At 34.8% G+C, this 27,813-nt stretch overlaps 1 protein-coding gene across 2 annotated transcripts; it reads right to left on the bottom strand.

Moving 5' to 3' along the window:
* Positions 1 to 439: 439 nt before the first annotated feature.
* LOC149086990 (uncharacterized) lies at positions 440 to 24,276 on the bottom strand. Of its 2 annotated transcripts, none has more exons than XM_089231200.1 (15): positions 23,985 to 24,276; positions 22,120 to 22,397; positions 20,430 to 20,576; positions 19,168 to 19,379; positions 16,545 to 16,716; positions 15,081 to 15,209; positions 14,348 to 14,445; positions 13,586 to 13,767; positions 13,383 to 13,479; positions 10,498 to 10,684; positions 9,485 to 9,610; positions 7,903 to 8,463; positions 6,294 to 6,371; positions 4,986 to 5,147; positions 440 to 3,158 (listed from the first exon to the last, which is right to left on the bottom strand). In XM_089231200.1, the coding sequence occupies exons 2-15, from the start codon at positions 22,364 to 22,366 to the stop codon at positions 2,872 to 2,874; spliced, it is 2,685 nt and encodes an 894-aa protein (XP_089087326.1). In that variant the 5' UTR covers positions 22,367 to 22,397; positions 23,985 to 24,276; the 3' UTR covers positions 440 to 2,871. The 2 variants fall into 2 exon arrangements, with proteins under 2 accessions (XP_089087326.1, XP_089087325.1); XM_089231199.1 differs by having other exon boundaries at positions 20,430 to 20,654; positions 23,985 to 24,275.
* Between the last annotated feature and the right edge of the window lie 3,537 nt (positions 24,277 to 27,813).

Raw genomic sequence — 27,813 nt, 5'->3', positions numbered from 1 at the left:
TTGGAATGACTTACAATAAGCCTGAAACAGAACCCGCTGTGAAAAAAAAAATGACGTCAGCAGGAACACACTCATTTCATGCGGCATTTACTATTTTTTGCAATTGTAATTAAAATAAAAACATCCTGACTGAGGCATTCCATTGTAGATACTTTACTATGGATGTTCTCTAGTTAATACTGTATCAAAGTCCGACGGTGGGGGGTGACGATCGAATGACACTTGATTTTTAGTTAAAAATCATTGTTAGAGCATTTGAAATGTACTGATAATTTATGTACAAATATTAAAAGGTTAGGAGTAGGTAAAACAGATTAACTGATCAATCACAAAATGTATTATGCCGCATGAAATTTTGAACATTTGGAGCCGAAGATAGTTGTAAGAAGCTTAAAATGTTATGAATGGAAAACTACAGAATATATTTTTGAGATACTGCTACATTATAGAAAATAAAATTTTATTAAAAAAACAGTTAAAAGCAGAGACCAAAACACAAATTCATTAAAATCCAGTATTACTGTAGTGTTAAACGCTATAACAAGACAATTATTGACAAAATAATGGCAAAACTAAAAGTTCAACTCTGCATTATTATCCATAGTCTTCTTGATGTGCTGCAATCCACACTTTATGCTGGTGATTACTGAAATTTTTATGCTGAATCACGACACCCTAGCTGGTAGTCGTATTCTTATCAATACGTTCAATTGAAATCAATATAATTTTGTTCCCAAAATATTTTATTTAATATTTTTTATTTGATGGGGCTTTACAAGAACTGTAGGTAGCCTATTTTGTCAACCTATCTGTTCAACTTTCATTTTCAATTCATAGTGTGTTTTACATGCGGAAGTTAAATTTTAATCTTTAAATGTGTGTAGCTATGCACAGGGGCATCAGAAGTGTTTCAAACCTGGGTACTCATTTCGGGTTTCACGTAGGAAAGTTTGATTTATGAATCCATTCTGGGGGTGCTTGGACCCGTTCTAAAAATTTCTGTGGGTGTTAAGCACCCCTGGTTCTGATGCCACTGACTATGCATAAATGCTCATTGCTGCAGCCAATTCAAAGATAAAATTTCAAAAACCACTTTCGCATATAAGGTAAAGTCATATTTTTCCCATTTTATACTTTGAATTTGTTGGCAGATGTCGCAATTAACAACCACAACTCTTTGTTGCAGTGCATCTATGGTTCTGTTTTAATTAATTTTATAATGAAAACAGATTTGTATTTTCATTATATTTTATTTTGTTTGCATTTTTGTTTTTGTTTTTACATTGAAGTTTGCAATCTAATTTTTTTCTCACTATAGTTTTAATCACAAAGAAGGCATTTATACAGGGTGTCCTGTAAGTTCTAATGCAGGCCTACATCTCATCAACTGTTTGTCATAGAAGTATGGTTTCAGTTTAAAAAATGCTCAAAATATGTTAAAAAATTACCCTGTATCAGTTTTGAAAGTGAACACGCAGTGTCATAGAATAAGAGAAGTAAAATTTTATACGGTTCGCCCTCCCCCTTCTCTAATTTCCAATCAGAAAGTTGTCGCCCTGTCTTTTCTGAGTCCAACAAAAGAATACCTAGATTTTTAACTGCAATATTAACTGAGATATTTGAATTAAAAAAAAGAATGGAGAAACATAGGGAAAGAATAGTATAAATCAGTGTTTCCCAAAGTGGGCAATAGCGCCCCCTGGTGGGCGATGAAATAGTCCAAGAGGGCGATAGAAGCTGCGAGTATAACATAGGATCCTATGGGTTCACTGGAGTCGGGGCGATGAGGGGAAAAAAAATTGTAAAGGGGGCGATGGAACAAAAAGTTTGTAAAAGTATGGTATAAATGATGAAAAAGAGCATTGTCCATTAGTAGTTTTTAAGACAACCATAAATATTTTTTATGGGCATTGTATATACAGTTTTTAGTTTTTATAATGGCATTTTTAATTGGGGGTTGCTGTAGTTTAGAAATATATGATATCGATATCTCTCTTTTATGGGCATCTTTTTTTTCAGCCACCTCATTGGGGATTTTGCCTGTTGTGGCCTTGTATTTGTATTTTTGTCCCAACTTTTCTTCGATTTTTGAATTGAAATATTTCGGTGAATATTTCAGGTAAAACTTTTGAACTTTTGTAGTTGGGCTCAAAAGAGACAGTACAATGCAACAACTTTCTAATTGGAAGTTAGAGAACAAGGACACAATACAAAAATTCAGATTTTTTTTCATTCTGTGACACTGTATTCTCACTCTGAAAACTGGTACAGGGTAATTTCTGAATGCCTTTTGAGCATTTTTAAATTGAAATTGTACATCTACGATGGATGGGTAATGAGATAAAGACCACATTAGCACCTACAGGACACCCTGTATATTCGGAAACTAGTATTTCTTTTATGTGAGATTTATTTGAAGTTTTGTACATATGCAATAAAGCAGTACCATTTGAAATATATTTTTAAAACATTTTTCCGGGCTTTCTATATGCTTCATTAACTGTGAAAAAAAAATATTATTAGCTCAAAAAAAATCCTTAATAAACCAGTAAATTAGTATCGTTTGCCTGTAACATTTTTAATGATTTTTACCGCCTCTAAATTTTAAATGAATTTCTATGAACATAAAAGTTGGATGATCAAAGATAATCAAAAGATTATAGTCAATCTATAAGTTGATTCAATGAAATAGAACTAATCAAAAGAAGGAATCAAATGCTTTTCCAATAATAAAAAAAATTAAATACATGTAATACCCGGTCTGTCAAAATAAATACACGCCTACACATTTTTTTGCATTGCATGTTTTCAGTTTCAGCTAAAAAAACAGCAAATAAACTAACAAACGAAACACATATTGACTTTGGTCACTTATTGTCTGGGCATAGCCACGCAGTCGGCTTGTTTTCCCATGTAACTTGGCCAGCTTTGTTGACTGAAAGGAAGGATCTTAGCACACTGTTCATTTGTTGAATGGGTGTCACATGTGCAATCGATGTGTAAACGATAAACTGTCATTTGACCCATTTGTCTGTTAAAAGGATTATAGTCTGTTGCTGATTCTTGAGTAGAATCTTTCTTGAGGTGTCCGTTCCTTTTCAGGCATTCTTCTGTGACCATTTCTTTGTAGGCATCATGATCCATACCGTAAAATTGGCCTAGCAGCAAAAAAAATATAAACCAAAACTTGGTATAAATACACAGCATACACTTTTCTATTCACTTTTAATGGGAAAAAAGTATAGGTATCCCTTGTTTTATGAGTGTTTGCTATAACTTGATTTTGAAAGTTGATTTAAAAAAATTGCAACCTGTAAAATTATACCTGGAGCTTAATTTTTTATCATAGGTGCCAGAACCTGGGAGCTGAGTCTGTTTGAGCCCCCCCCCCCCCATTAAATATGATGAAGGCCTGAGCCGCCACATTAATTACTATTAATGAATATACAATGCAAAGAGCACCATTCCCCTCCAGCATAAGGGTAAGTCCCGTATATATGGGACAACTGGCAACATTCAGTCCTGTCAATATTTTCTTTGTCTGCCCTTCTGATTTTTATGACTTAGATCCAGAAAATGATGAAAACAATGGTGGCATAAAATAAGAAACACCTGCACACATCTAAAGAATTAGTATAACTTGTATTTTTGTCGACATTAGACATTTCTTGTATATATAACTCAAATTTTGGTTGTAATCTTTACTAATGTCATGACTCTTGACCTAGTCTGTTGATGGCTTGAATTAATTTCTTTCATACAGTGACATTCTTAAATATCGATGCCCTCTATGATGATAATAGCCTATACAGTCAGCCATCTGTATTCGTTGACTTCAATTTCATATTTGCAGTTTTCGTATTCATGGTCTGTTTCACAGTTTTTTAAAAAACGCTGCTGAATTAGTAATTCTCATAGGAACAAAATTTAAGTTGTGGGTGTTAAGTAAACATTTAAAAAATCCCTGTTAAAAGTTTTCCGAGTGCTTCTGAAAATATTTATTCAAAACTGTTGTTTAAATTTTTCTAAAAGTGAAAAACTTACAAAGAAAATTCAAAATATTGGCAAAGGTTAGCTTCATTGTTGCAGTTTCTCATTATCACCACATTAATAAATAGTCAAATATATCAAAAAATAAGAACTTAAAATTTGATCAGCTACACCTGCTACTATATAAATTTTTAAACTGTATAACTACTATTTATAACTAGAGTCACGTCCATCTTGTAGGAAGTGGTGCTTTTTTGTGGGTGTGATAAAAAAAAAGGTATGCAAGTCAGGTATGCACACTATATATAGCTGCCATTATTTAATTTGAAAATCTGTGAGGTATTGATGAAAAGAATAAGTTACGTCACCCAGTATTTTGTTTGAACAATGGAAAAAAGCTTGGACTACGAAAACACTTTTTCTGGATTGTTAATGGAGAAAATGTTCATTGATGTAGAGATAAAAAGAAATTAGAGAATTAATTAATATCAATTCAGAAATCGACAGAGGAGAGATTAATCAAGCTGACTGCTTCTAAAAACCGAAGCGATATCTTATGAAGATGATCAAGATTAAGAATTAGAAGACAAGTTTATTATAAGCAACATAGCAAAGGCATCATTAGTTTAAATCAGCAATGGATTGTTTCGATGAAATAGACTTATCTGCGGTAAGTTCTTCACATGTAGAAAAATTGGTAAAGGAAACCCCTTGTTAGCCCCAACAAATTAACTGGAATTTAGAAGAAACAACTAACAGATATTACATTGTTCTTTCCAGAAAGCATCGCCTTGAATAAATCACTGGACCTTTTCCCCCTTCTATTTCTGCCACACACAGCAAATACTGTAACAACGAGATGGCTAAAGAACAAAATTTTAGGGTTTGGGTTATTAACGGATTTTACTATTTTCTTTCAGGCAAAAACTGTTTCCATACATTATCAAGAGCTATACATTGTATAATAAATTTACTTCAGTTGAACCACATCTTACTTGTTGTTTGGAACCTTTCTTCTTCCTGCTGCATACCAGCTGTAATACATTCTTTATCCTCTGGCAAAAGACCTTGAACTGATGAAGGATAAAACCAGAATGTTGCAAACACAACATCAACACCAGACTTATGACTAGCATTCAAATATGGAGCTAATGTCCCTGAGATGAATGAAAAATTTATTTACACAACTGTTATTTCCAAACTGGCAAAAAAAGACAACTAATTATGAAATTAACCATAAAGCTAAAAAAGGGATAACTGAAAATTTCCATTTCAGAAACGTATTCAAAAACTTCAATTCTGTTTACGCTACACTTCTGAAAATCCAGAATATTCATAATATTCACATGGCAGGACCCATATATTTATTAGTTCTTATAAGAGTAAGTACCATATTTTAATGTGTATAAGGAACCCCTGATTTTATGGGCTTGAAATTTGTAAAAAAAGTTGAAAAGATTTATCTATAATACTGCCTATGCATAAGAAACCCCTCCTATTTTTGAGACACAATTTTTGGCAAAAAAGGGTTCCTTATACATGTTAAAATATGGTATATATAAGTTTTCACAAAGGTCTGATCAGAAATGCTGTGGATGGTTTGTGAATTTGAATGACAGAAGAATACTATGAATGCTTTTGTGATATAATAAACAACAAATATCCAGTTTCACCTTGATTCTTTCAGAGATATAAATGGATGGAAATATTATAACTTATTAATAAAAAGTAAAAAAGTGTTCTGAATTATTTCATTCCTGTTATCCTGATATGTAGAATAGTATTTCACAGATAACTTTTGAATTAAAATGTGTTTTTTAATTTCATCCTTGTATCTATACTATTTAGTCTTCTGTCAGAGATTTAAGAAATATATATGTGGCATACTTTTCCTCATAAATAGCTTGAGTGACTAATGTACATAAAACAGTGAGTTAGGCACAATATTAATGGCAGTATATATACTTCAATTAAAAGTTTTATCTTGTTATTGTTACACATACATATTTTTACTCTCTATTTTTGATCGTAATAAAATTGTCTGTTATTTTATTTATTGTTAATATTCAATTTTGAGATTACTGATATTGTTCTGGATTAAATTTTATTTAGTCTTAAAAGATTGGAAACTATTTTTATTTCCTTAAACAAAACTAGCTTAAAACTCATAAATAAGTCATGTTTCAATACAAGACAAAAATTCATAATTCACAATGTCAATAATTCATCAGACAAAAACCCAATGAAGCTATAGATACGCATAACTTTCACGTAAGCAAAAGAAAGAGTTAAAATATGCAAACCTGTAGAAATAACTCTTTGTATTCCCTCTCCATCATGTGGGCCAACGTGCCTCTTTTGCTTTTTACTCTCTGGCTGATCTAAAAATGCAAAATTGGGAATTTGAGGGGGAAAAAATTGAATTTTTATCATACACATTCTAAATTTAACAAATATCTTCATTTTCAACGAAAAAATAAAAATAATAAAATCCTATAGAAAGCAAATATATTGTTAAAAATAATTGCACATCAATTGACATAAAAGCAGAATTTCTTCAGATCTTGAATCAGTAAGAAAAAATTATCACTCTGTCTTGACAACAACCTTGTTCGGTGATTAAATGGCTGAAGAGAGTAATGTATATAGAGGGTGGATACCATCAACTGCCTGAAAAATACACACGATTCCTTGTGAAACACTAATATTGAAAAGTGTTTTCAGTTTTTTGATTTGACCAATAATTATGGAGTTATAACACATGAAAAATTTATCACGTCACTTTTGAATCCTGCCAAATTCACTGAATATACAACAAACATGTAACTTGGTGTTTTTAATCTGATAGCAATGCTATAACTCTGAAAGTAATCAAAAAAGCTAAAGCTGTGAGGTTTTTCTTTGCTTTTTCCCTCAAAAAGTTTGATTTAACAGTGAGGGAAATAAAATTACTACATTCCGGCAAAAAGTATTGATTTTGGGGGAAAAAAAATTTGAAATAGATCCCATTTGGCTAACACTTTACAGACCTGGTGATAAATTTGCCAATGTAGTGGGGTGAAGGTAACACATAATAACAAGGTTAACATCGCTCAACACAAAGGAGAAAAAGCACCAATCGTGAAAGAAAACAACCGAACTTGGCTTCTAATGGGATTGAATATTTCAGTTCATTTTCAATTAGTGGCAACCTGCTGGATGGGGAAATGAAATTTTTTTTTTCTCATTGGCTGTTTGGTGCATAACTGACCATTAGAAAACTGACACATCACAAAATTTTAAAATACAAATACAAATACAAATACAACGCCACAACAGGCAAATTGCCCAACGAGGTGGCTGACTTAAGAACATCATGGATCCCCGAGCCCCTACCTACTACTGCTACACCACACATGCACCCCCCCCCCCGCGGAACCCCCCAACGAATCGGTACATGCGGGAATGTGCGTGTACGTGTAGTGCAACCTGACGTAAAGTTTGTTTCTGTGTAATGCTTGTTATGTGTAGTGCTGCCATCTGCTCCCAGTTTTACTAACTATGAGTGAAGTGTTATGGTTGAATGATTTACCGTTGTAGGACTGTTGCTCTCTGTGGCGAGACTTTTTAACGGGGAGATCGGCTCGAATTTGCGCCTTGAAGTTGGGAACCACAGAAAACCAACTTCAGCCGACCACCACTGTGGGGTTCGAACCCGGATTCTCGCATCACGAGTCCGGCACTATAACCACTCGACCACCACAGCGGCAAAAAAAATAATGAGCATATGCTAAGCAAATGCTATAACTCCCTTAATATTTGCCCGATCTTAAATTGGAAAATACTTTTCCACATTAGTTTTTCACAAGGAATCATGTTTAATAATTGGGTGGTCGATATCATCCACCCTGTATATATAATATCCTTACTCACCAATATATTCATTTACCGCCTGTCTTGGCCTTTCAGAAGTTTGCTGATTGGGAAAGTCCTGGCTGATGTCATCAACAGTTCTTCGCTTGTAGTTAATATAATGATCAGGGCTCGATTCACTTGGCCATATCTCCCTTTGTGGCACCTGTCTCGGAATACTATACGGATAACTACTCCGCTGCATCGTTTGTTCATATTCCCTGGGATAATAATACTGATTTCCAACGTTTTGGTATTTCTTATGAGTGTAGTATGGAACTCTGATGTCAGGTCGATCGTCAAACCAATAGTCAGAATTCTGTTCAGGTACAGACTGATATGCTCCAGAAGGATTCCCATCGCTAGCGATCCTGTCGCCATTCAATGCTCCCTGTAGACGCATATCATCATAGTGACTATCGAGAAGTGAATTTTGTACATCTGGATAATCATATGATCGAGACCTTGTGTCTGTTACATATTTATTATATTCCTCTTGATACTCTGGGTGGTGATACAGGAATTCCAGACCCAAAGCGGTATAGTTTATTGGATTACTGTATTCAACTTGTTTTCTTTTATCTATAGAAGAGAGAAGAATAAAACAAAATTTTTATTATTAAAAGTTATCATACAATTTTTTGTTTTTTTGGTTTCGGGTAAATTTTCATTATCTTAATTTCTTTTTTTACTACTTTTCACTGGAATTTCTCTAATCAAGGTGCTAAAAATTTAATTCACACATTGCTTTTTTTTCTTAAAATTTTTGTGGACTTTGAACATTTTGTCTTTAAATCATTTTTGCTAAATATGCATACAAAATATAATTCCTTTTCTTTTAGTGCGAGCACAGACGAAGGAAATTTTTTTCCATTCATTTTTACGAATCATTTAAAGAAAAAATAATGAATAATTTTTTTTAAAGCAGAACATCACTCCTCCCCCCCCCCCTTGTGGCTTTCAACCAACTGTATATCTACTAATTTTTCAAACAATGTGTGTGTGTGTGTGTGTGAGTAGTGTTTTTGCACTTGTGTGTGGACATTCTCAAAATTAATTTGTACACAATGAAACCACTACAGCCAACATCCAAATCTAGCTTGAGAATGGCAAATATGCACCAAAGGTTAAACCTTTCTTTCGCTCTAATGAGGTTTTCTACAAACAAAATAAGATTTAACAGAGAAAAGTAGAAAAAAAAAAGCAAAATAGAATTTTACAGTACCCAAAACAGCCTTATTACTAGAACAATGTCTTCCAAAGAAAGAAAGGATATATTATCAGTTGCAGAAAGGTAAATTTACAGATAAGATGATTTAGATAAGATTACAAAGAAATTTGTGATAATTCCAATTTTAAAAATTGGATGAAAAGTTTTGGTATAGGCGTACTTTGCTGAAATAAATTTTCATCATAAGCAATCAAAATAGCATAGTTAAGCAATAGGAAACTCATGAGACATGGAGAAACTTCACTGTATGTAAAAATTTGTAATATCTACGTTTTTTTTTATAAGCAAGTCTGACTGTATTATACTGTACAAATAAAAACCTCACTACAAACAAACAAAAAAAAAAAAAGATCAAAAGCTTTAGTTACATACCAGAGTCATAAATAGGAATGCCAGGGGGTTCCATATGGCTCGACAGTGCATAAAGTCTTGTGAAAAGTTTTTCCTTGAATCTAAGCTTGCAGAAATCAGCACGAGACTGCTCATGAATGCTAGTTCCTATAAAATTTTATGAAATACAATGTCAGGGCATTTCTCAGATCTTTTGACAATCTTTTAGGAATTAATTGAAAAAAATCATATGATGTATGCCAAATCACAAAAACAAATTCATCTATTTTACTATACTAGCTCATTTTTCTGCTGTGAAATACCAAAAAATGTTTTTTCAGTCCGTCCTGATGTGTGTGCTTTCATTTTGAATGTTGTAAAAATGACATTCTTTCAAGGATAAAAATGCATATTGTGGGCAAAAAAAAAAAAAGAGCTATAAATATAATAAAGGAGAAAGAGCTGCTGTCATTACGATGAACCTTCATCATTCATGTCTTTAGAATTTATGAAAACTTTACCATAGTACCACTGCAGAACTACCTTCCTTAACTGTACATGTACCTCGTAAACATTCCTCTTAGGAATTTTTAGCAAATTGGTACATGCTGGAATGTATGTGTGGCCCTTACATATGTATGTTGTCAGAGTTATGCATGTTTTATGTTCCGGTGGTGTGGCCATCTGTCTTCCATGTTTTGAAGTCAAGATGGTGAATGCTCAAATTTGCATGCTATGAAAGTATCACGTTGAAGGTTTCCTTGCTCTCTGGGGGAGGCACCATTGAATACCATGTATGCCACTGAAAGAGAGATGCACTTATCACTTCAAATATTTAATTTATTGACCTGAGCAGCGATTTCGCAAAAAATGTAAGGGTATTTCAGAAAACTAAAAATTTAGAAATGGGAAAGTAGAGGCGTTTTTTTTTGACAGACTGGGAGAGAAACACTATAAAATGATTAATGAAAGTGAAAAAAAAAAATTATATGATTATGTAAATAAATGATTAAAAATAAAAAATGCTCAAGAGCACATTAATAATTAATATTAACCTTTGAGAAAGTCGAATTCGACCTGAGAAGCATTCTGAGATCCATGACAATCAGACACCCAGAACAAGAAAATATCATTCCCTTGCCCTTCAACGCTAATCACCAAAGGCGAGCTCTGAGTACCTACAACCATTTTTACTGGCTTCTTAAGCAGAGGAAGGCCATTTCTTCCATCCAGTAAAGTAGTCTGCAAAGGATAGAAAATTTAAATAACTTAAGGACTTTGAATGTAATGCAGGATAATAATAGTAAACACAAATTTGTCATTGTACCAACCAATGCTGAAGTTATTACTACTTTTTCATAGCATATACTACATGTTTATTTTTCAAGCAAAAAATTCCTTAAATTTTTATTTTCTTTAAGAGAAACAGTTTTTATAGAATATGAATTCATTATCTTCGGATTTATCTTTTGATTTGAGATTACTGGCTAAGAGGTTTTATTTTTGTGAATATGCAGAACTAATGCTATTTATTTCTGTAAATATAACATATTACTAGACACTGAATGATAAATATATGTACAAGACACCAAAACAAAGGGGTGGGTGGAGTGAAATACACTATTACTATTTCTACTACTTAACCGTACATGCACCTTGTATACATTCCTCTAAGGAATTTCTAACGAATCAGCACATGCAGGAGAGAATGAGTGTTCTGAGTGTATGTGTGGCCCTAACGTATTTATGTTGTCGATTTACACTTTTCTTTGGTTCATGTTTGTGCTGCCATCTGTCTTCCATTTTCTGAAGTAAAGATGGAAATTGCTTGAATTTTCATATTATGTCAGTATCGAGTTGTTGGTCTCAGGGGCGTAGCCAGAAATTTCATTCAGGGGGGGGGGACCACTTTCATTTTGGGGAGGACCAAACTGACAAAACAATGGATTTGGCCATCTTTTAACCTTTTTTCGGTCATTTTCTCACATTTCGGGGAGGGACCAAACCCCCAAGTCCCCCCCCCCCCGCTACACCCTTGGTTGGTCTGCCTGCTCTCTGCGGAGAGACTTTTCCAAATGGGAGGATGGCTTGTGTGCATTTGCATCTCGCAGCTGGAAAACCGCAGAAAACCAACTTCAGCTGAAATACACTGCATTTCAACATAGTAAAAAATAAATAAATTTACTTAAACCTAGACAAGTAATCACCTAACCTCAGATTTGCTCACATGTTCTAATTGCAGTACCATATTTGTTAGATAAACATAATAATAGTTACAGAACATGAAACAGGCACAACTCTGACAATATAAATATGTTGGGTCACGCATATATAAACACACACACAACATAATCCTGCATGTACAGATTTGTTAGAAGTTCTGTCAAGGATTGTGTGCGATTGTGTCCTCACAATCTGAATTCGTAACTAGGACTACTCAGTCACCACAGCAGCGTGTGAGGGGCACTGGTCTCCACTTACCAAGATTCCAAGTGTTTGCTTAAAATTTAGCAAAGTGTCATAGTCTTTTCTAGGCCACCTAAAAAAATCCATGGATCTCAATTTATGTTTATACTTTAATGTATGTTATCCCTGATTTGTCTGTGTCATGTTTTACATTATAATCATTCCAAAGTCACATCAAAATCAATTATGTATTTTTGTTGACGTGATAAAACTGAAATTCAAAATGACTTATGTGACTAAATATTTATAAAATTGTCAAAAAATCCTGGTCTTTTGCCTTATCATAACTTACAGCCTGATTTTAATTAAACTGAAACTACTCAGGCCCATGTAGTGCCTGTTCTGGTGGATATATTTTATTGAAACTTTGTAAAAAAGTTATAAGAACCATGGGAAAAAGAAAACTGTAATAAAAAAAAGTTCAATTTTTGCCCACCAGGTGAAAAGTGGCTTTTCTTCATTGCAGTTTTCTTTTCTCCATTGTCCATTTCACCTATATACAAAGTTTCAATACAATAAGTCCACCAGAATGGGCACTACAGGTCTGAGTAGTGTCAGTTTAATGACACTACTCAGACCTATGTAGTACTTGTTCTGGAGGATGTATTTTGTTGAAATCAGGTATATACACTACATGGACTATGGGGGAAAAGAAAACTATACACAATAAAAATTTCCACTTTTTTGCACCTGGTGGTAAAAAATGGAACTATTTTTATTGCAGTTTTCTCTCTTCCCCATAGTCTATATAACCTATATATACGGTATAACCCCTCTTAATAGACACCCCTCTTTTATGGCCAAATAATAATTTCTCCTTGTATAATAAATGCATATGTTTTAAACCCTTGATTAATGGTCACCCTTCTTTTAAAAACAATTTTTTTTTCTCCCACCAGTGTCCGCAAAAGAGAGCGGTTTTACTATACGAAGTTTCAATGAAATACATCCACCAGAATGGGTGCAACATGGTCTGAGTTATGTCAGTTTTAATTACATAACCACCTTGTAATTCTTGATGATGATGATCTATTAGAATGAGTAGAATAAATACAGAAGCATGAAAGGGGGGAAAAAAAAGAAAAGCAAACATACCTAATACTTGTTAAACACTGGTTGCAATAATCAGGTGAATTATGAAAAATAAAACAAGCAAAGAAAACGACAGCAAAACTCAAACATAACTCATCTGGAAAATGCAAAGAAAAAAAAAGATAAACAAAAATAAACAGATAAATGATAATAAATGAGAAAAACAACAGGCAATAAAAACAGAACTTAGAATTTTTCAGTTAAGCATAATGAAGTTGTGGTTACACCAAGATAAATGGAACAAGCTGTAAAACAAAACTAATTCCACAAATGAAAAAAATAAAAATCCAGCAAAAAATGGTTTGACCAGTGATCTAGACATGGATATAACATTCAATAGATATAACAAGAAATTAAATATATGCCAAGGGGTATCACTTACTTGAGTATAATAATAAATGGGAAAACCTGGACCTTTCTGGTAATTTATTATAAAGTCAGGAAAACTGTCATTATTGAAAAGTCCAACTCCTGGAGTACTGTGTGACAAAATAAAATATATACTCTGATAAAGAAATTCAGACTTGAAAGTTGATGACTTAAATTTTCAAAACAATAATTTTTTAGATGAGTTGTTGCTAATACCTGTATGATTCAGAAGAAGGCTGCCTGTATTCCCATATGCGAGAAAACGTCAAGCCATTGAAAGCTACGACTGAGGAGTTAAACATAGCCATCACTATGTCCAAAACACCATCACCAGTTATATCAATAAGCACCGGAGGTGTCATCACTCCTTTCATGGTATCAGTGTAGATAGATTTTGCCTGAAATGATCACAATGCTCTACTCATGACATGCGCAACATATCAAGCATGCATTACAACAAAAATTCAAACAAATGAAATCATAACTAAATGTACCAGTTTTTTTTTGTTAAAGGACCTAAATAATAATGCGCATAGAAACACTAATCATTGATGGGAATATCTCTTGGTTCTGTTTAAGACAGGTTTCCATGTCATACAAGTTTGTCCTAGCTAGGTTTTACTGCAATATGATAGCATAATTTCAAACTGTTTGGTCATCATGAGTAAATAAAAAACTTAACATTTTACATTTACGAGTGACTGGCATTATCAGAAGTTATTAACTGATATTTTTACCTGACTAATTTCTTACAAAGCCCAAACAGAAATTCTACTATTGCAATACTAACGATGGCAATGGAAGCCTGATATGTTTCTTATAGATAAAAAAATGACCCAAATGAAATGAAAGCAATATAATTTTATTCATTAAATATAGCAATAAATTATATAATAAGATACTTTTCTCTTTTAATAAAAAAATTAAAATTTGTAAATTTCAGTGGTCAGGTAAAGAAAAACAAGAAAAGTGAAAGACCTGTCTGACATCCTTGCTAGCAAAGTCTTCGAGTTTGATGTACCATAAAGACCCACCATGTGTTTCACCACCTGTGCCGAACAGTACTAACTGTGTCCCTGGAAAGTTCAAGATATTTAATGCAACACACTCATAAAAATCATTATAGGGATATAATAACAAGTAAAATAACAGCATTTTTCATAACATAATTCTTAAATAATAACAATATTGTCAGTAGCACTGGAGCAAGGGGTGGGGTGCTCAAGCACCCACAAAACGTTGAATTCCAGCACCTCTTCTTTTGGTCAAAGCACCCCCAGAATTGATTCAGAAATCAAAATTTTCTACACAAGGTTCAAGGCTAGCATCCACAGGTTTGAAACATTTCCAATATACCTCTGAATACCATATATCAAATAAATGTCATCTTAATATATAATTAAACTGTCTTGAATAAGCTATCACAGTGAGCAATATCACCCCTTAGGAATGCTGGAATGGTGAACAACGTAGAAGCTATAGATGCAATATTGCCATTCTATGAGTTGGCTTAGCAAGAATGGGGTGGGGTGGGAACTGGCGAGACAAAAAAGTTTAGAAAATCCTGAATTATCCCATCATTAGGTAATTTTCATTGGACTTTAGTCACTTTGTTTTTTTACCATCTCACATATATTTGATTATAATTTTTTTCATCACTTAATCCATGCATATCAATGAAATAAAAAAAATTATCAATATATTTATTCACCATCAGGCCGCATAAGGACTTGAGGAGAGTAATAACTTTCTCTGCCATCTGGGACCTGTGCCCATCTTAGAACCTGACCAGTTTTGCCACTAATAATCATCAATCTTCCAATCAAACGAGTTTTACTTCCTATGAAATACAATATAAAAGAATATTGTGTGATGGCAATCAACACATAATTATTTCTATACAAAGATAAAATGGAAGTTATATAAATCTATTGCAATCAGAGATACAGGAAGGATTTTCAGATTTTCATATTCACAGCAAACTGACCATGACACACACCCCCCCCCCCACTCCTCACAAGGGTTCGTATTCACAGATAAAAGGTGTCTGATAGAACCATGGCAATATATATGAAGAACAATGAATATAAAAGTTTTAAAACGCAATTCCTCCCCTTTAAATGCTCAGTAAGAGATTAGGGCTGGCCCAATTAATCGATCAATTGTTAGTTACAGTTAGAAGTTTTAGTTTAGTTAATCAACGTGATCAATCTAATTAAAATTAGATTGAATTTATTATTTAAAAAGTTTGTAAATTAACATGATTTATTTGGCAAAATCAATTAGATCATACAGATTATGTTCCTATACATAAGATTTTGGATAAGTGACCATATTTAAAAATATTTGAATCAATTTTTTGGCATGGGAAAATAAAAGTCAGTTTAAAAAAAGTTGATTTCAGTTTCTAAAAATGAGTACTATGGGAGTTTCAGAAGACAAGATCAAAATTTATTGTCTCCACTGTGCACAGCAGTTTTCATATTCAGAAAGCACATCACAACTCCCCCCCACAATACCATTTAGGTGAAGTTTCTGGGGGAAAAAAGCAACAGTATGATTGAAACTAGTTTCAAAATTAGTGAATTAACTAAACTAACAGAATTTATAAAAAAAAACATAGCAAAATCCAAGTGAAGGAATTTCAGGGTTTGACAAAAATACATTCAGCTTATTAAAGTGCTTAAAGCAGGCATGTGCATGTTGCCCAACCCTGGTTCAGAGTAATATTGCTATGTATTAATCAGCTGGCTCCAAATATACGTCATGCCTGATAACTCAGAGGATAGGAATGACCTCTTTTGTTGTCATGCAGTTGTTTTGATCTGGGTTTATGGAAATACCAAAATATATAGGTTCTTTGTGTATGCTTAGGTGTTAAGAATCTATAAATTATCATTTACTATAAGTACTTAACATATGGCAGTGAGACATACTGGGATTTAATTTTGTGGAATTATTGAAAAAATACTATTCAAAAACAAATTATTTTAAGCAGTTCAGTTAAAAAAAACTGTACTTCTTTCCCCAGTATACAGCATTTGTATGTCCAGCATGGGTTACACTTCTGCAATTTAAATGCCTTACAGTGGCATAACAGATAACAAATACAGTATTTATATAATAACTATAATAACACATAATATAGATTTACTATGAAAAACATTTTCATTACCTGGGGCTTTCATAGGATCTCCTCCATGTACAACAACCAAATCAGGAATTCCATCAAAGTCAATATCACTTACGAACTGTGGGGTGTATACATTTGATGTCTCGATTTTTGCATATGGATCATCAAAACACCATATTGTTTTGCCGTCTTTGCCGCTCAGAGCCCTTAGCATCTGATAAAAAATAAAAGAAAATGAATAGAATATAAGAGTAAAAAAAGCATGTTGAAAGTATCAGTATATTATATTTACTAGGCCTATAACATAGCTTCATTTGCGTGAGGTTGTAGGTTCCAACATATAGCATTAAAAATCCATTCAATCTGAAAAAAGGACGAACCCTCATTCCCAGTCGAGGCCCTAGGAGTTTCTTTCCCCATTTGAGTTGCAAATAACCTAAAAATAATAGTTTACACTTTTCTTCCCTTTGCTTTTAATTTTTATGAAAATAATAATGAATAACTATAATAACGAATCTCAATAAGAATATGATGGAATTAAACTCAAGTTGTTACTACATTTCTATAAGTGATGTTCCTTTTAGTTTCTATAAAGAAAAATGGTAGCTTTAAATATAGAAAACGAGGTATTATTAATATGTGCTCAGATGACAAAATGTTGTAAGTCACTTTTTTAAAATTTCATGATGGCAGATTTGAGAATAATATTTTGCCAACATGTGAAACTCTAACTTTTCGACTTATTGCAATTTGCTTCCATTGTTTCCTCATAAACTGAAAGTGAAAGTCAAAATTTTACTACCTTTAAAAATTTTAATAAACAAGACTGTGGAATGCGAACTCAATTTTTTTTAAAAGTGACATGACATTTTATTATCTGGCCACAGATTTTTTCCTTCAATATAGGCTACATTATTTCATTTTTTAACCAATATTATTAGAATACTAGCTATAATACCCGGCGTTGCCCGGGTTTTCTTCAATGAGGCTTTTTGGATCATGCGATATCTACCTCTTTCTTTGAGGAACATGCAAACCGTGCCTAAGTTAACCAATATTGCGACTTCCTGCGCGACTCATGAAATAAACAAATCTAGATTTAAAGAAGCATTTATTCCAAAAATGCTTAATTAAAGCTGTGGAATTTTTCCGATGTACTTTTCATGGGCCCATAATTAATTTTAAAAAACATTCTAAACTACATGAATTTATGCAGTTGAATATCAAAAGTCAATACGGAGACATTAATTTTCATGCTTGAGAAGATATAAATAAAAAGTTGAAATCAATGTTATTGCATGAATATCTAACTAAAAAGTAGGTCCGGCTAATTACTTCATATTTAATCTCCTGGGCTTCGTATATCTCTAAGCGAACTGAATATTTAAAAAATTGAGGATTCAATACAATTTTTAAAAGTATTGATGGGGGCGAAAAACCCCACCAAATTTCTACAGTAAAATCGGCAATTTTAACACTGATTTCTATGGGAATCATCCTTTGCCTGACCCTCAAACTGATGCTGATGATGATTATGACGTCTATTCGAAAAGCCTCATTGCTGGGAGGATTGAAAAAGTGGCAAACCATTATAAAGGCATAAACTATTATACATATACTAACAGGATTAAAGAAGTGACAAACCGTTGTAAAGGCATATACACGTCTGAAACGCATTGCTAGGGAACCACGGCAACCAAAGTAAACGTTCGGAAAGTGATTGTTGAGGCCCAAAAACCATTGTTGCCCGACAGTTTTTTGCCCATTTGGGGCATTTGCCCTGGTCTGATGAAATTTTAAAGTAGCCAATCGTTCAAGTCGGGTCCCATTTGGTATATAAGCAAAATTTGGTGACGATCGATCTAAAATTGTAGATTTGTATAGAGAACATACGCACACAGACAGACAGAAAATCAATTATATATATATAGATTTATTTTGATTTTTTATGCGTAGTTATATTCAGTTTTTATCTCAATATAATTAAAAAATAACAATATAGGCATAAAAATTTTTGAGGGACAAAAGTACCATTTGTGCTATAAAATCTCAAAAGTGGCACTGGGCAAGAAAAAGGTTGGCTACTTTTGATTCATACTGATTAGTCACGCAACTACAAATTCAAGTGCAACAACAGGCATAATGCCAACAAGGTTGCTCTTGGGGATTGCAGGAAATGCCCATACAAATATGGATATCAAAAATATCTAAATTCACGTGTGCTTATGTATAAAAAAAATTGTTCCATTAATATTGTATACCCATGCTGAGTTGGCCTCTGGCTACGTCATGAAACATCATAATTCCATTCATCTTCTTTTGGTAAAAAGGTCGCAGGGAAAAGGGAGCAGGTTCATATGTTTTGTTGGCATCTTTTGCACTATTTCAGCGAGTTTTTCCCCCCTTGTTTCCCCTCCTTGGAAAATGAGCCCTCCCTTTGCGCGTCAAGGTCAGAGGCCAACTCAGTATGAGCATACAATATACTCAATTGGGGGGAAATCCAAATAAAAACATAAAGGATAATACTGCAGGGATGTTGAAATAAAATGTAATTTTTTAAATCAGTACCTACTAAAAGTGCATTGAAAAAAGGGGAAAAAAAGACATGATGATGATAATAAAAGTATTAAAAGAGAATATTTCTTTATTATAAAAGCTTACATACTGCCATCCTCCCTCCACCAACACAATCTTTTGTTCCATCTTGGTCCAGGTCAACATTACAGTTCAGAGCAAATATCTCGTGTGGGGAATAATGTCGCCATATCTCACTCCCAGTTTTTCCATCCAGAGCTAAAACGCCTCCTCCACATCCATCTTTAGCATCAGGAAAATACACACTACACACAACCGATGGGTAATGGAAAGCATCGGCCCCTAACAGAGTGAGAAAGATGTTTGAACTAATAGTTTCAATCCATTGAAATGATGTTGTTGAAGTACTTAGTACCTCATTCAAATACATCATTATAGTAAATTTTCTGTCTATTAGATGCTAAAAACCGCAAGCGCCTTATTTTTTTTTTAGCATAACTTTAAAAGTAATTTTTCATCAAGCATCTTTCAAAGCACACTGGCAAAATTTCTTCAGACTCTGATATTATCTTGATGTGATATTTACTTATGTATTTACTAAATATTTATTATGACAATATTTATAATAGTCAAATCACCATAATAACGAACTCCAAGAGACCAGAGAAATTGCTTTGTTATAATGAAATTTCGTTAAAAAAGAATTCCAGATTTTTACATTGTTTCTATGTAAAACTATCTGGGAGATTAGAAAAGTTTTCATAAAACAAGATTTTTTTGCTATAATGGTAATCATTAAAACAAGATTCAACTGTACACTTGATTTGTATTAATAATACTTATTATACATGAAATTTGGATCATTTTCAAGATTAAATTTAGAGCAATAATTTACTATTGAAAGTATTTTAATGAGAAGGAAGAGTATTCCACATCAGGATTTCTTTTCTTTCTTCCAAACCGAGCATAACTTCGGTCTATCGCAATGGGTAATTTACTACTGAATGAGTTGTGCAGGAAGTACGAGTCTCCAACAGTCTGAAAGCGTATATAGTGTTGTGCCTGATTTTCAGTACTGCCATCTATATTTTAGAATTGACGTGAGTGAAGTGTAATAATTAAATATTTGCATCATTGTTGGTACATGCATATCAGGATTCCTCTTGGATTTTTCTTAATTGAAAAAATTTGACTGAAGATGGTTAAAAAATATGTAGCTGAATGTGAGGAAAAATTAGCTTTAGCAATCATAAACGCTCCTCATTTTGTGGAGAGTATTTTATTAACTTGTCAAGTATGTAACATTTCATACCCATTTGGCCGAAATGGGAATTGACAGCACATACATTGCCTCACAAAATTTTCAAGAAACAAATTGGGAAAAGAACCAACCTGTCCCAAATCCAAGAATAATGTCATCAATTCCATCAGCATTAATATCATTCAACCGGATAGCAGTCTCTGTGGTTAGTTTTGGGAATGTGTTAACCCACACGTCTTCAACTGAAATCTTTCGACAAGGAACCAGCCTTTTCTTTACTGCCAAAATATTGGCAGTATTAGCTTTAGATGTTCTCATAAAGACATTTATTAAGAAGACCACAAGGCAGATTATTCCTAGATGCCAAAGAAAGACAATATCATTACCAAGTAAGAGGAAAAGACTATAAAAAGTTAGCTCTGGTCATAATATATGAAGATATCTACAAGGTTCCTCCAAAAAGTATCCGACCAGAACTTTTTGTACATGAACCAATAGAGCTAGGGAGTCGTGGTTTGGTGCATGTATTTAGGCAATCCTAATGTGTATGCTTGAATTTTTTCCTCCCTGTAGAAGCTGCCAGTTGCCAGCAGACCGCCAATGAGTGAGGAAGTGTAAGTGTACTTTTGTTTCTTACAAAATGGTAGGAAAAATTTGAACAACGCCACTCATGGGTGAAGAGATGGGGGGCAGCGTCAAAGGTGCAGCCTATTGATCTAATGTATATGCAGATATATATGAATTGACATCATCATCATCGTGTCCACCAGACTTTCATGTATATACACCAAGGACTCCACTGAATTGAAATTTGTGTGAAGCTTGGTGATTCCAGAGTGGAAACAATCCACAAGATTCAACAGACCTTCTGAGATGAAGAAATGTATACCAAACCGATAAGGGAGTGTGACAACCATTTCAAATATGACCTGCACATCAGCAAAGAGTGGAGCATGTTCTCTCTGGTAGGCTCTTAACATCCAGAAATGAGATCGTTATTGCCCAAGTAAGAATCTGGTGATATTGCTTAGGTGATGCAGTATCACCATTTGATCAGAGAACTTGCAGACAAGGCAAGAATTAGCACTGGATCTGCTCATTCCATTTAGACCAGTTTCTCAACCTTTTTTGTCCCATCGCCACCCTTCTTCAGAATTTTTCTTATCCCATTGTAATCTAACCCATATGATCCTATGTTATACCCATAACTTCTACCACCCACCTGGAACATTCTATTGCCCCCCCCCCCCCAGGTGGCACGCCCACATTGGGAATCAAAATTCACTAATTTAGACTACCAATTTGGTCTTCAGGAGATGCAATGTTAAAGTCATGCTGATTGCATTCTTTGACTCCAGGGGCGGGATTCATCTCAAGTAAGCACCGCATGGCACAACATTCACCACTACCAAGAGGTTCTGCATTGCAATTGGCAGCTCCTTCAAGATTAATGCAGTAGCATTGTTCAAGTTTTCCTGCCATTTTCTCAAAAATGAAAATGTGCTGGGGCTCACTTACACTGACTCACTCATCAATTGTCTGTTAGCTTTCACACGTTCAGGCAAGAAAAAAAAAATCAAGCATGCACACTAAGATTGTTTATGCACTTGCATCCAACTACGCCTCTGTAGCTTCATTGGTTTACACATGGGAAAACTATTATTGGATACTTTTTTGAACAAATCTCGTAACCGCAATGCTACACAATTCTTTATATCAACCAAAATATCCAGCACAATTATTAACACCTTCATTTATCAACATTATAAATTTATTCTTTTCTATATTAATCTTTCCACAAGTAAAATCAGATATAATAACCTATAATAGTGCTGAGAGCAACCAGAAAGTATAATGTCGGAGCCCATATCACTTGAATCGGTGGGACTTTTCTAACTTTTGTCTTGAAGTTATCTTTTGACCTTTGCCTCGGTGCCATGAGTGGCTTATTAACTCCATTCTCTTCAAGAGACAGTGGCTTCCCACTTTGTGTGAAAACTTCATCATCACTCTCATCGTCATCATCATTGAACACTTGGAGATCCATTTTTCCCTTGAATGTTGACATGAATCGGCTCAAGATGTCACAACATTTAAATCTGGTGAGGAAAAAAAATAAAGATTATTATTTTAATCAAATATGCATAATATTCGTTACCAATGATATCACAGCAGTCTTGCATGCTCATTTGTCCTAATTCCCCTCTCCCTCCCCCACAAGAAAAAGTTCTTGTTTCAGCAACTCCCCCTACTATCTTAAGCTAATGCATAGCCTTCCCTCGACTGAATGTTCAAACAGCCACGAACTCTGGCTTAAAAGTAAAGTTATTGGAAAATATTGGGAGGTTTTATGTACAGTCAAGCCTCTCTATCTCGAAACTGATGGGACTGAAAAAAGTTTTGTGATAGTTTCCGAGAAATAGTGTTTTTTGAGTGAGAAAGGAGAAACACGCCAAAAATGACAAAAAAAAAACTAGATCGATAAAAACTAAAAAATACCATACTAATGGTCATTGGTCAAGTTACACAATCAATGTTCAATCGCACTATGCAAATACACTGATATACATTCAATTTTTTATCTTTTTTGTACAATTCAAATTTTATTTACATACTTTAAAATAATCCGTAAACATGGGATTGATGCATATTTTTTTGCCCTTTGAACCTTCACAAATTCATGGATAATAGCAAGAACCGCAAATATTTTGAGCCCTATCATCTCAGTTTATTCCAGAAAATGGAGCAGCATTTTCGCATCATTTGTTTAGCATTTTTCACACTGCTACTTCTTTCTAATTCCTCTGCAGCATTTTTTGCTGTATTTTCACTGCCCGAGTCGTCTATATATTCAGCAATAACTTCGGTATCAGTCAAGGTGCTGAAAGTTTGCCATAAACACTGTTTATTTCTACAAAATTAGAAAATGAAATTTCTAGCTTCAAGTGTTGGAATTCTGTAATCTCATCTTCAGCGTTGTTCTGAGAACCACTGAAATTCAAGTGAACCACCACATCTGATCATCTCACCACTGGGATGATTGATTTCAAATCCGCAGCTTTCTTGAAGCAATTTTAAATTGTCTGTTGGCTGACTTTTTGCTATGCTGAAAAAAGCCGTCCACATGGCATTCAGTCCCGGTCAATTATGGTACCGGTCTATGATCGTGACAAGATCCATCAAACACAATGGGGGGGGGGGGGGAGCTGTACGAATAACCATTTCTTATCGTATTTTTTTTCACTTCCGAAGAAAAGCCAGATTTTACCCGAAATACAAGGTAGTTCAGTGATTTATTTTTGCTATCATTGGGGTTTGGCCTTCGAGATAGTTTCTGAAAATTTCTTCGAGACTGAAAGATGAAAATGTTTTAGCACTGCAAATGCAAGGATTATTTTATTTTTCAAAATATAGAGATTTTTCGAGAAAGAGATGTTTGACTGTATTACGCCATAGGCGGAGATAGACTTGAAAGTCTGGGGGGGGGGGTTGATGATGTCAATTCATATATACGCAAATACATTAGATGAGTCGGCTTTACCTTTGACGCTGGGGGGGCTGCCCCCCCCCCCCCGTATCTCCACCCATGTATTAGGGGGGGAGCTCGAATCCCTGCGTACACTTACTCTATAAAACCAAGACTAAATAATTTCAAATAATTCACAGAAAAAAACTTAATCAATCACCACATAATTATGAGATGTCAGTAGCCGGCAGCTGTTCAAGTGATGATAAAGCTTATCTAACCCTGGAATAAAAATCCATGATAATTAGATTTAATTTACGTTTCCGAAACGCGTAAATCATGTAAATAACGAGGAGATTAAGAATAAATCCAGAGTGAAAACACGAAGAAAAATTAGGGGGAAGCCAATCATTCAACCATATGTTATGACAGTCAAAACGGAGAAGAAAGAGTGCGATTTCATTTTGTTGTAGTTGTCAATAAACAAAACATACTACACAAAAATACAAAGGTTAAAGATCTACAGATATTCGTTCGTGAAATGTTTACGAGATGGCGACACAACGATACGATTATTTTATTTTTTTTCGGTTCACCGGTACGTGCTGTTACCATATTCGAAAACCAAGAAAGGGGGATGCCTGCTCGCGCGCTTTTGATGACGTCATTTATTCCAATTTCCACAATAGATGGCACCCATATTCCAACTAGTAGCTGTGGTAAACATCTTCAGAGCTCAGAGGTGAGTCTGGTACTTCCGAGTGACAACGAAATGCCCTTCTCGTCAACTATTCCGGTTTCACTTGATATACAGATTGTTATCGTCGGCAATCGGTATAAGTACCAGACTCACCTAGAACTCCTTAGAAGGTATATGAAGGCGTCTTAGACTCACCTATGAAGATGCCCGCCTCAGTTGAGGGCGAAATACGTTTCAAAGAAATAGCAGACCATGACCTAACAGCCCGATAAATCCTTATATGCCGGCCATCAAAGCCAATGCCGAAGCAATGAGACTTTGGTGGATCCGTGAGTTTAGATGAGAAAACCTAAACTCACGGATCCACCAAAGTCTCTCCCAGAACCCCTGCTTTCGGTGAAGTACTTAACATATTTTACGTGAAATAAGTGAAAGTAGACAGAAATTGAAGGGGGAGGGGTAAAAGACTTCGCGTATTAAAATTTAAGAAGGCGAAGCAAAAACGAATGGTTATTGCATTATAAAAAATTGTTATGGAACTATGAAGTTTCATTGAAAAGGGAGGGAGGTTGGACATCAGGATTTCAGAGATGATTTGGTGGGGCAATCAGCCTAAAAATATTGGGAACCACTGGTCTAGTATCAATGGTTTGCCAGTAAACTGTAGCCTAGGGACTTTTCTTACTATCCTGTATAGTGGCAGGTGTAGCTGCAGCAACGGCTGATCGAATTTTCAATTCTCATTTCTTGATATACAGTAGGACCCGCTTATAACTTTTCTGAAAAAAACTCATCATGAAAGAACATCATCTTTGGTGTCCCATGCAGGAAGAGCTTAGGCACTTTTGCCCATTACTCTAGCACCAAGTAGTGTAACATGAATTGTGGGTCATGCTTTTGGGAAGAGATATTATTCTGTGAATTCCCAAAAGTTTTGCAATCGGCGTGGTGGGGGGGGGGGTATGGTGTCTGTTACCATATTATTGAGCCCCTTTAGTGGGATTATGGTATAACTGCAAACCGATATAGGCCCCTATGAAAATAATTGAGGAGGTTGCTCCTATATGCGGTACCCTTTTAAAGGAAAAAGGAGCAGTGGAGATCTCTTAAGGATTATGGCCAAAACTCAACATTAGGCTATTGAAAATAACTCACGAGAGTATGAATTAGAGCAGAAAATTGATACTTCATATGAGTTCAAGTGTTTGGTATTGTTGCGTTGAAATTTGATGGGTAAATTTATGCACTTCTTTATATTCATTTATTTGATTTTCTGTCATTTTGTACATCTGCATTTTTGGAGGCGTTTGAGCCAGGCCACGACTACCTAGATAAGGTTATATAGGAGGTCGTGGACTCGCAGCTATTCGTTGCTACAATAGCTTCAACCGAATACAATATTCCCCTTCTCGTTCTTTTCTCCCTCGCAAACATTCCTTGATATGCTTTAGCTTGCATTTTTGTGACGCTCCTGGAAATTCTTCTCTCATCGGCGGACGTGACACGACCTAGAACTCCTTAATACACGCCCAATATAGACGCTTCTTTAAGCGTCTTTAATACGCTTTGGTCCACTGGTCCAAACTAGAACTCCTTAATACACGTATATGAAGGCGTCTTAACACGACCCTAATCTTTGTGACATGAAAAGTCACCTTTTTGCTTCTTTTTCTCTCGAAAGGCGAACGTCCCCCCCTTGTCGACGCAGTTGATTGGTGGCTTCTTGAAGGACGAGAAGTACTAAAAATGTGGCGCGCTGAGAAGTGAGCCCCTTTGGGGGGGGGGGGGCAGGCTTGTAGCCTTAAAGATTCGTTGGTGTACTCTCGTAAATGTTTTCTTTTAGTTATAAACACAGAATTATTAGTCAAATGATGTATCAGAGATTCGTGATGAATTTCCACAGTGGATGAGCGGAACGACTTCCAAAATCGTGGTCTGTGGCAGGAGAATGGCGTGCAAAATCTTCAGGGTACGACCAGGGCCGTCTCTATTCTACAGGGCCGGTAGAATAGAGACGGCCCTGGTACGACTCGGCACCTCCGGACAGAAGTTAACTACTAGTTAAGGACTCTCATATAAAAAGTAATTCCACCGATATCCTTAATAGTTAGTCATCGCACAGCCGGTACCTTAAGAATCATTCGAGAAGCTGAAAATATCCCGAGATTCGTTGGGCAGTGGCATTCGAGAACCTGAAATATCCTGAGGGTCCACAACCAGGGCCCTTGGTTGTCGACGCTGGCCAGTGGCATTCGGGAAGCTGAAGATATCCCGAGAGCCCGCAACCAGGGTCCTTGGCCGTCTACATAGAACAGTGGCATTCGATAACCTGAAAATGGCCCGAGGGCCTGCAACCTGAGATACCCGGGGCACCGTCACATTCTCCCGAAACTCATCATCAGGTGGTGCCTCAACGACCTCCTCCTCTTGGTCCCATCGCCGTTCCGGACTCGGAGAAGATACTTGAGATCATAGGATGCTGTGAACTTAGGAGTCCCTCTTAATTATGTTAAAAGAAGTGATTAAAAAATAAAATGTTTTCATTATGATTTATAAGAAAAAAGAAAGACTTCTCTCTGTCTTTCGTGTTTTCACTGTGTCATCAATGATTCTAAACTTTGTTTGATATTTTGTGTTTTTAGAGAACCTGGGTAGTTTGGTTTGGTTATGCTAATTCCACTCATCACGATAAATTTTAAATTTAATTAGTAAACGTAATATAAAAATTCACCATAACAGTATAATTGAGAAAATTTACCAAGTTGTGAATGCTGGTTGCATTTACTACATCACTCAGTGCCACCTGATGATCATCATTGACAACATCACTAATATAAAACTGTGTTATACAGAAAGATCATTCTTCTTATTAAAAAAGCATAAAATCATCAGTTTGCTCAAGTCTTTTAAATGATTTAATGATTTTTTTAAAATTATTTAAGCTAAAATACTATACTATACTATGGCCCTAAACTGCAGAATGAGAACTACAAGAATACAGTAATGTAAATAGATAAAAATGAACATACGATAGTATGGTTCTGAGGTACAGATTTATAGTAATTATCGTTATTGAATTAAAAGTTGGAAAGATAATTTTAATCCTTGATTTCTGTGAAGAATAAAAATTCAAGTTGGCTTATTTGAAAAAAAGGGCTTACATAAATTAGGGAAAGAAGCCCTGTCTGTTAGTTTATGTGCCCCCCACCACAACACTTTCCTCTGATTTTTGAATTCCAATATCTCTGCGAATATTGCTCTTACAAACGCGGAATTTTTTTTGTTGGCATCAGGAGAGACAGGGCAAACTCTAATTGAAAGTTAGAGGACAAGGGGACCGTCCCCTTAG

Source organism: Pholcus phalangioides, unplaced genomic scaffold (genome assembly GCF_987345545.1).
Source record: "Pholcus phalangioides strain wild (caught in Gottingen) unplaced genomic scaffold, Ppha-v1.0 ptg000004l_1, whole genome shotgun sequence".
Lineage (NCBI taxonomy): Eukaryota > Metazoa > Arthropoda > Arachnida > Araneae > Pholcidae > Pholcus > Pholcus phalangioides.
Note: the sequence above shows the minus strand (reverse complement) of the source record. Positions and strands in the feature narration are given on the sequence as shown.

Excerpts from the sequence above, each read along its gene's own strand:
- LOC149086990 (XM_089231199.1), bottom strand. The coding sequence starts at position 22,366 with ATGTCAACATTCAAGGGAAAAATGGATCTCCAAGTGTTCAATGATGAT. Across the intron at positions 16,717-19,167 it reads TTGGTGGAGGGAGGATGGCA|ATGCTAAGGGCTCTGAGCGG; the intron begins GTATGTAAGCTT and ends ATTTTTTATCAG. Across the intron at positions 3,159-4,985 it reads AGAAAGGTTCCAAACAACAA|GCCAATTTTACGGTATGGAT; the intron begins GTAAGATGTGGT and ends TTTTGCTGCTAG.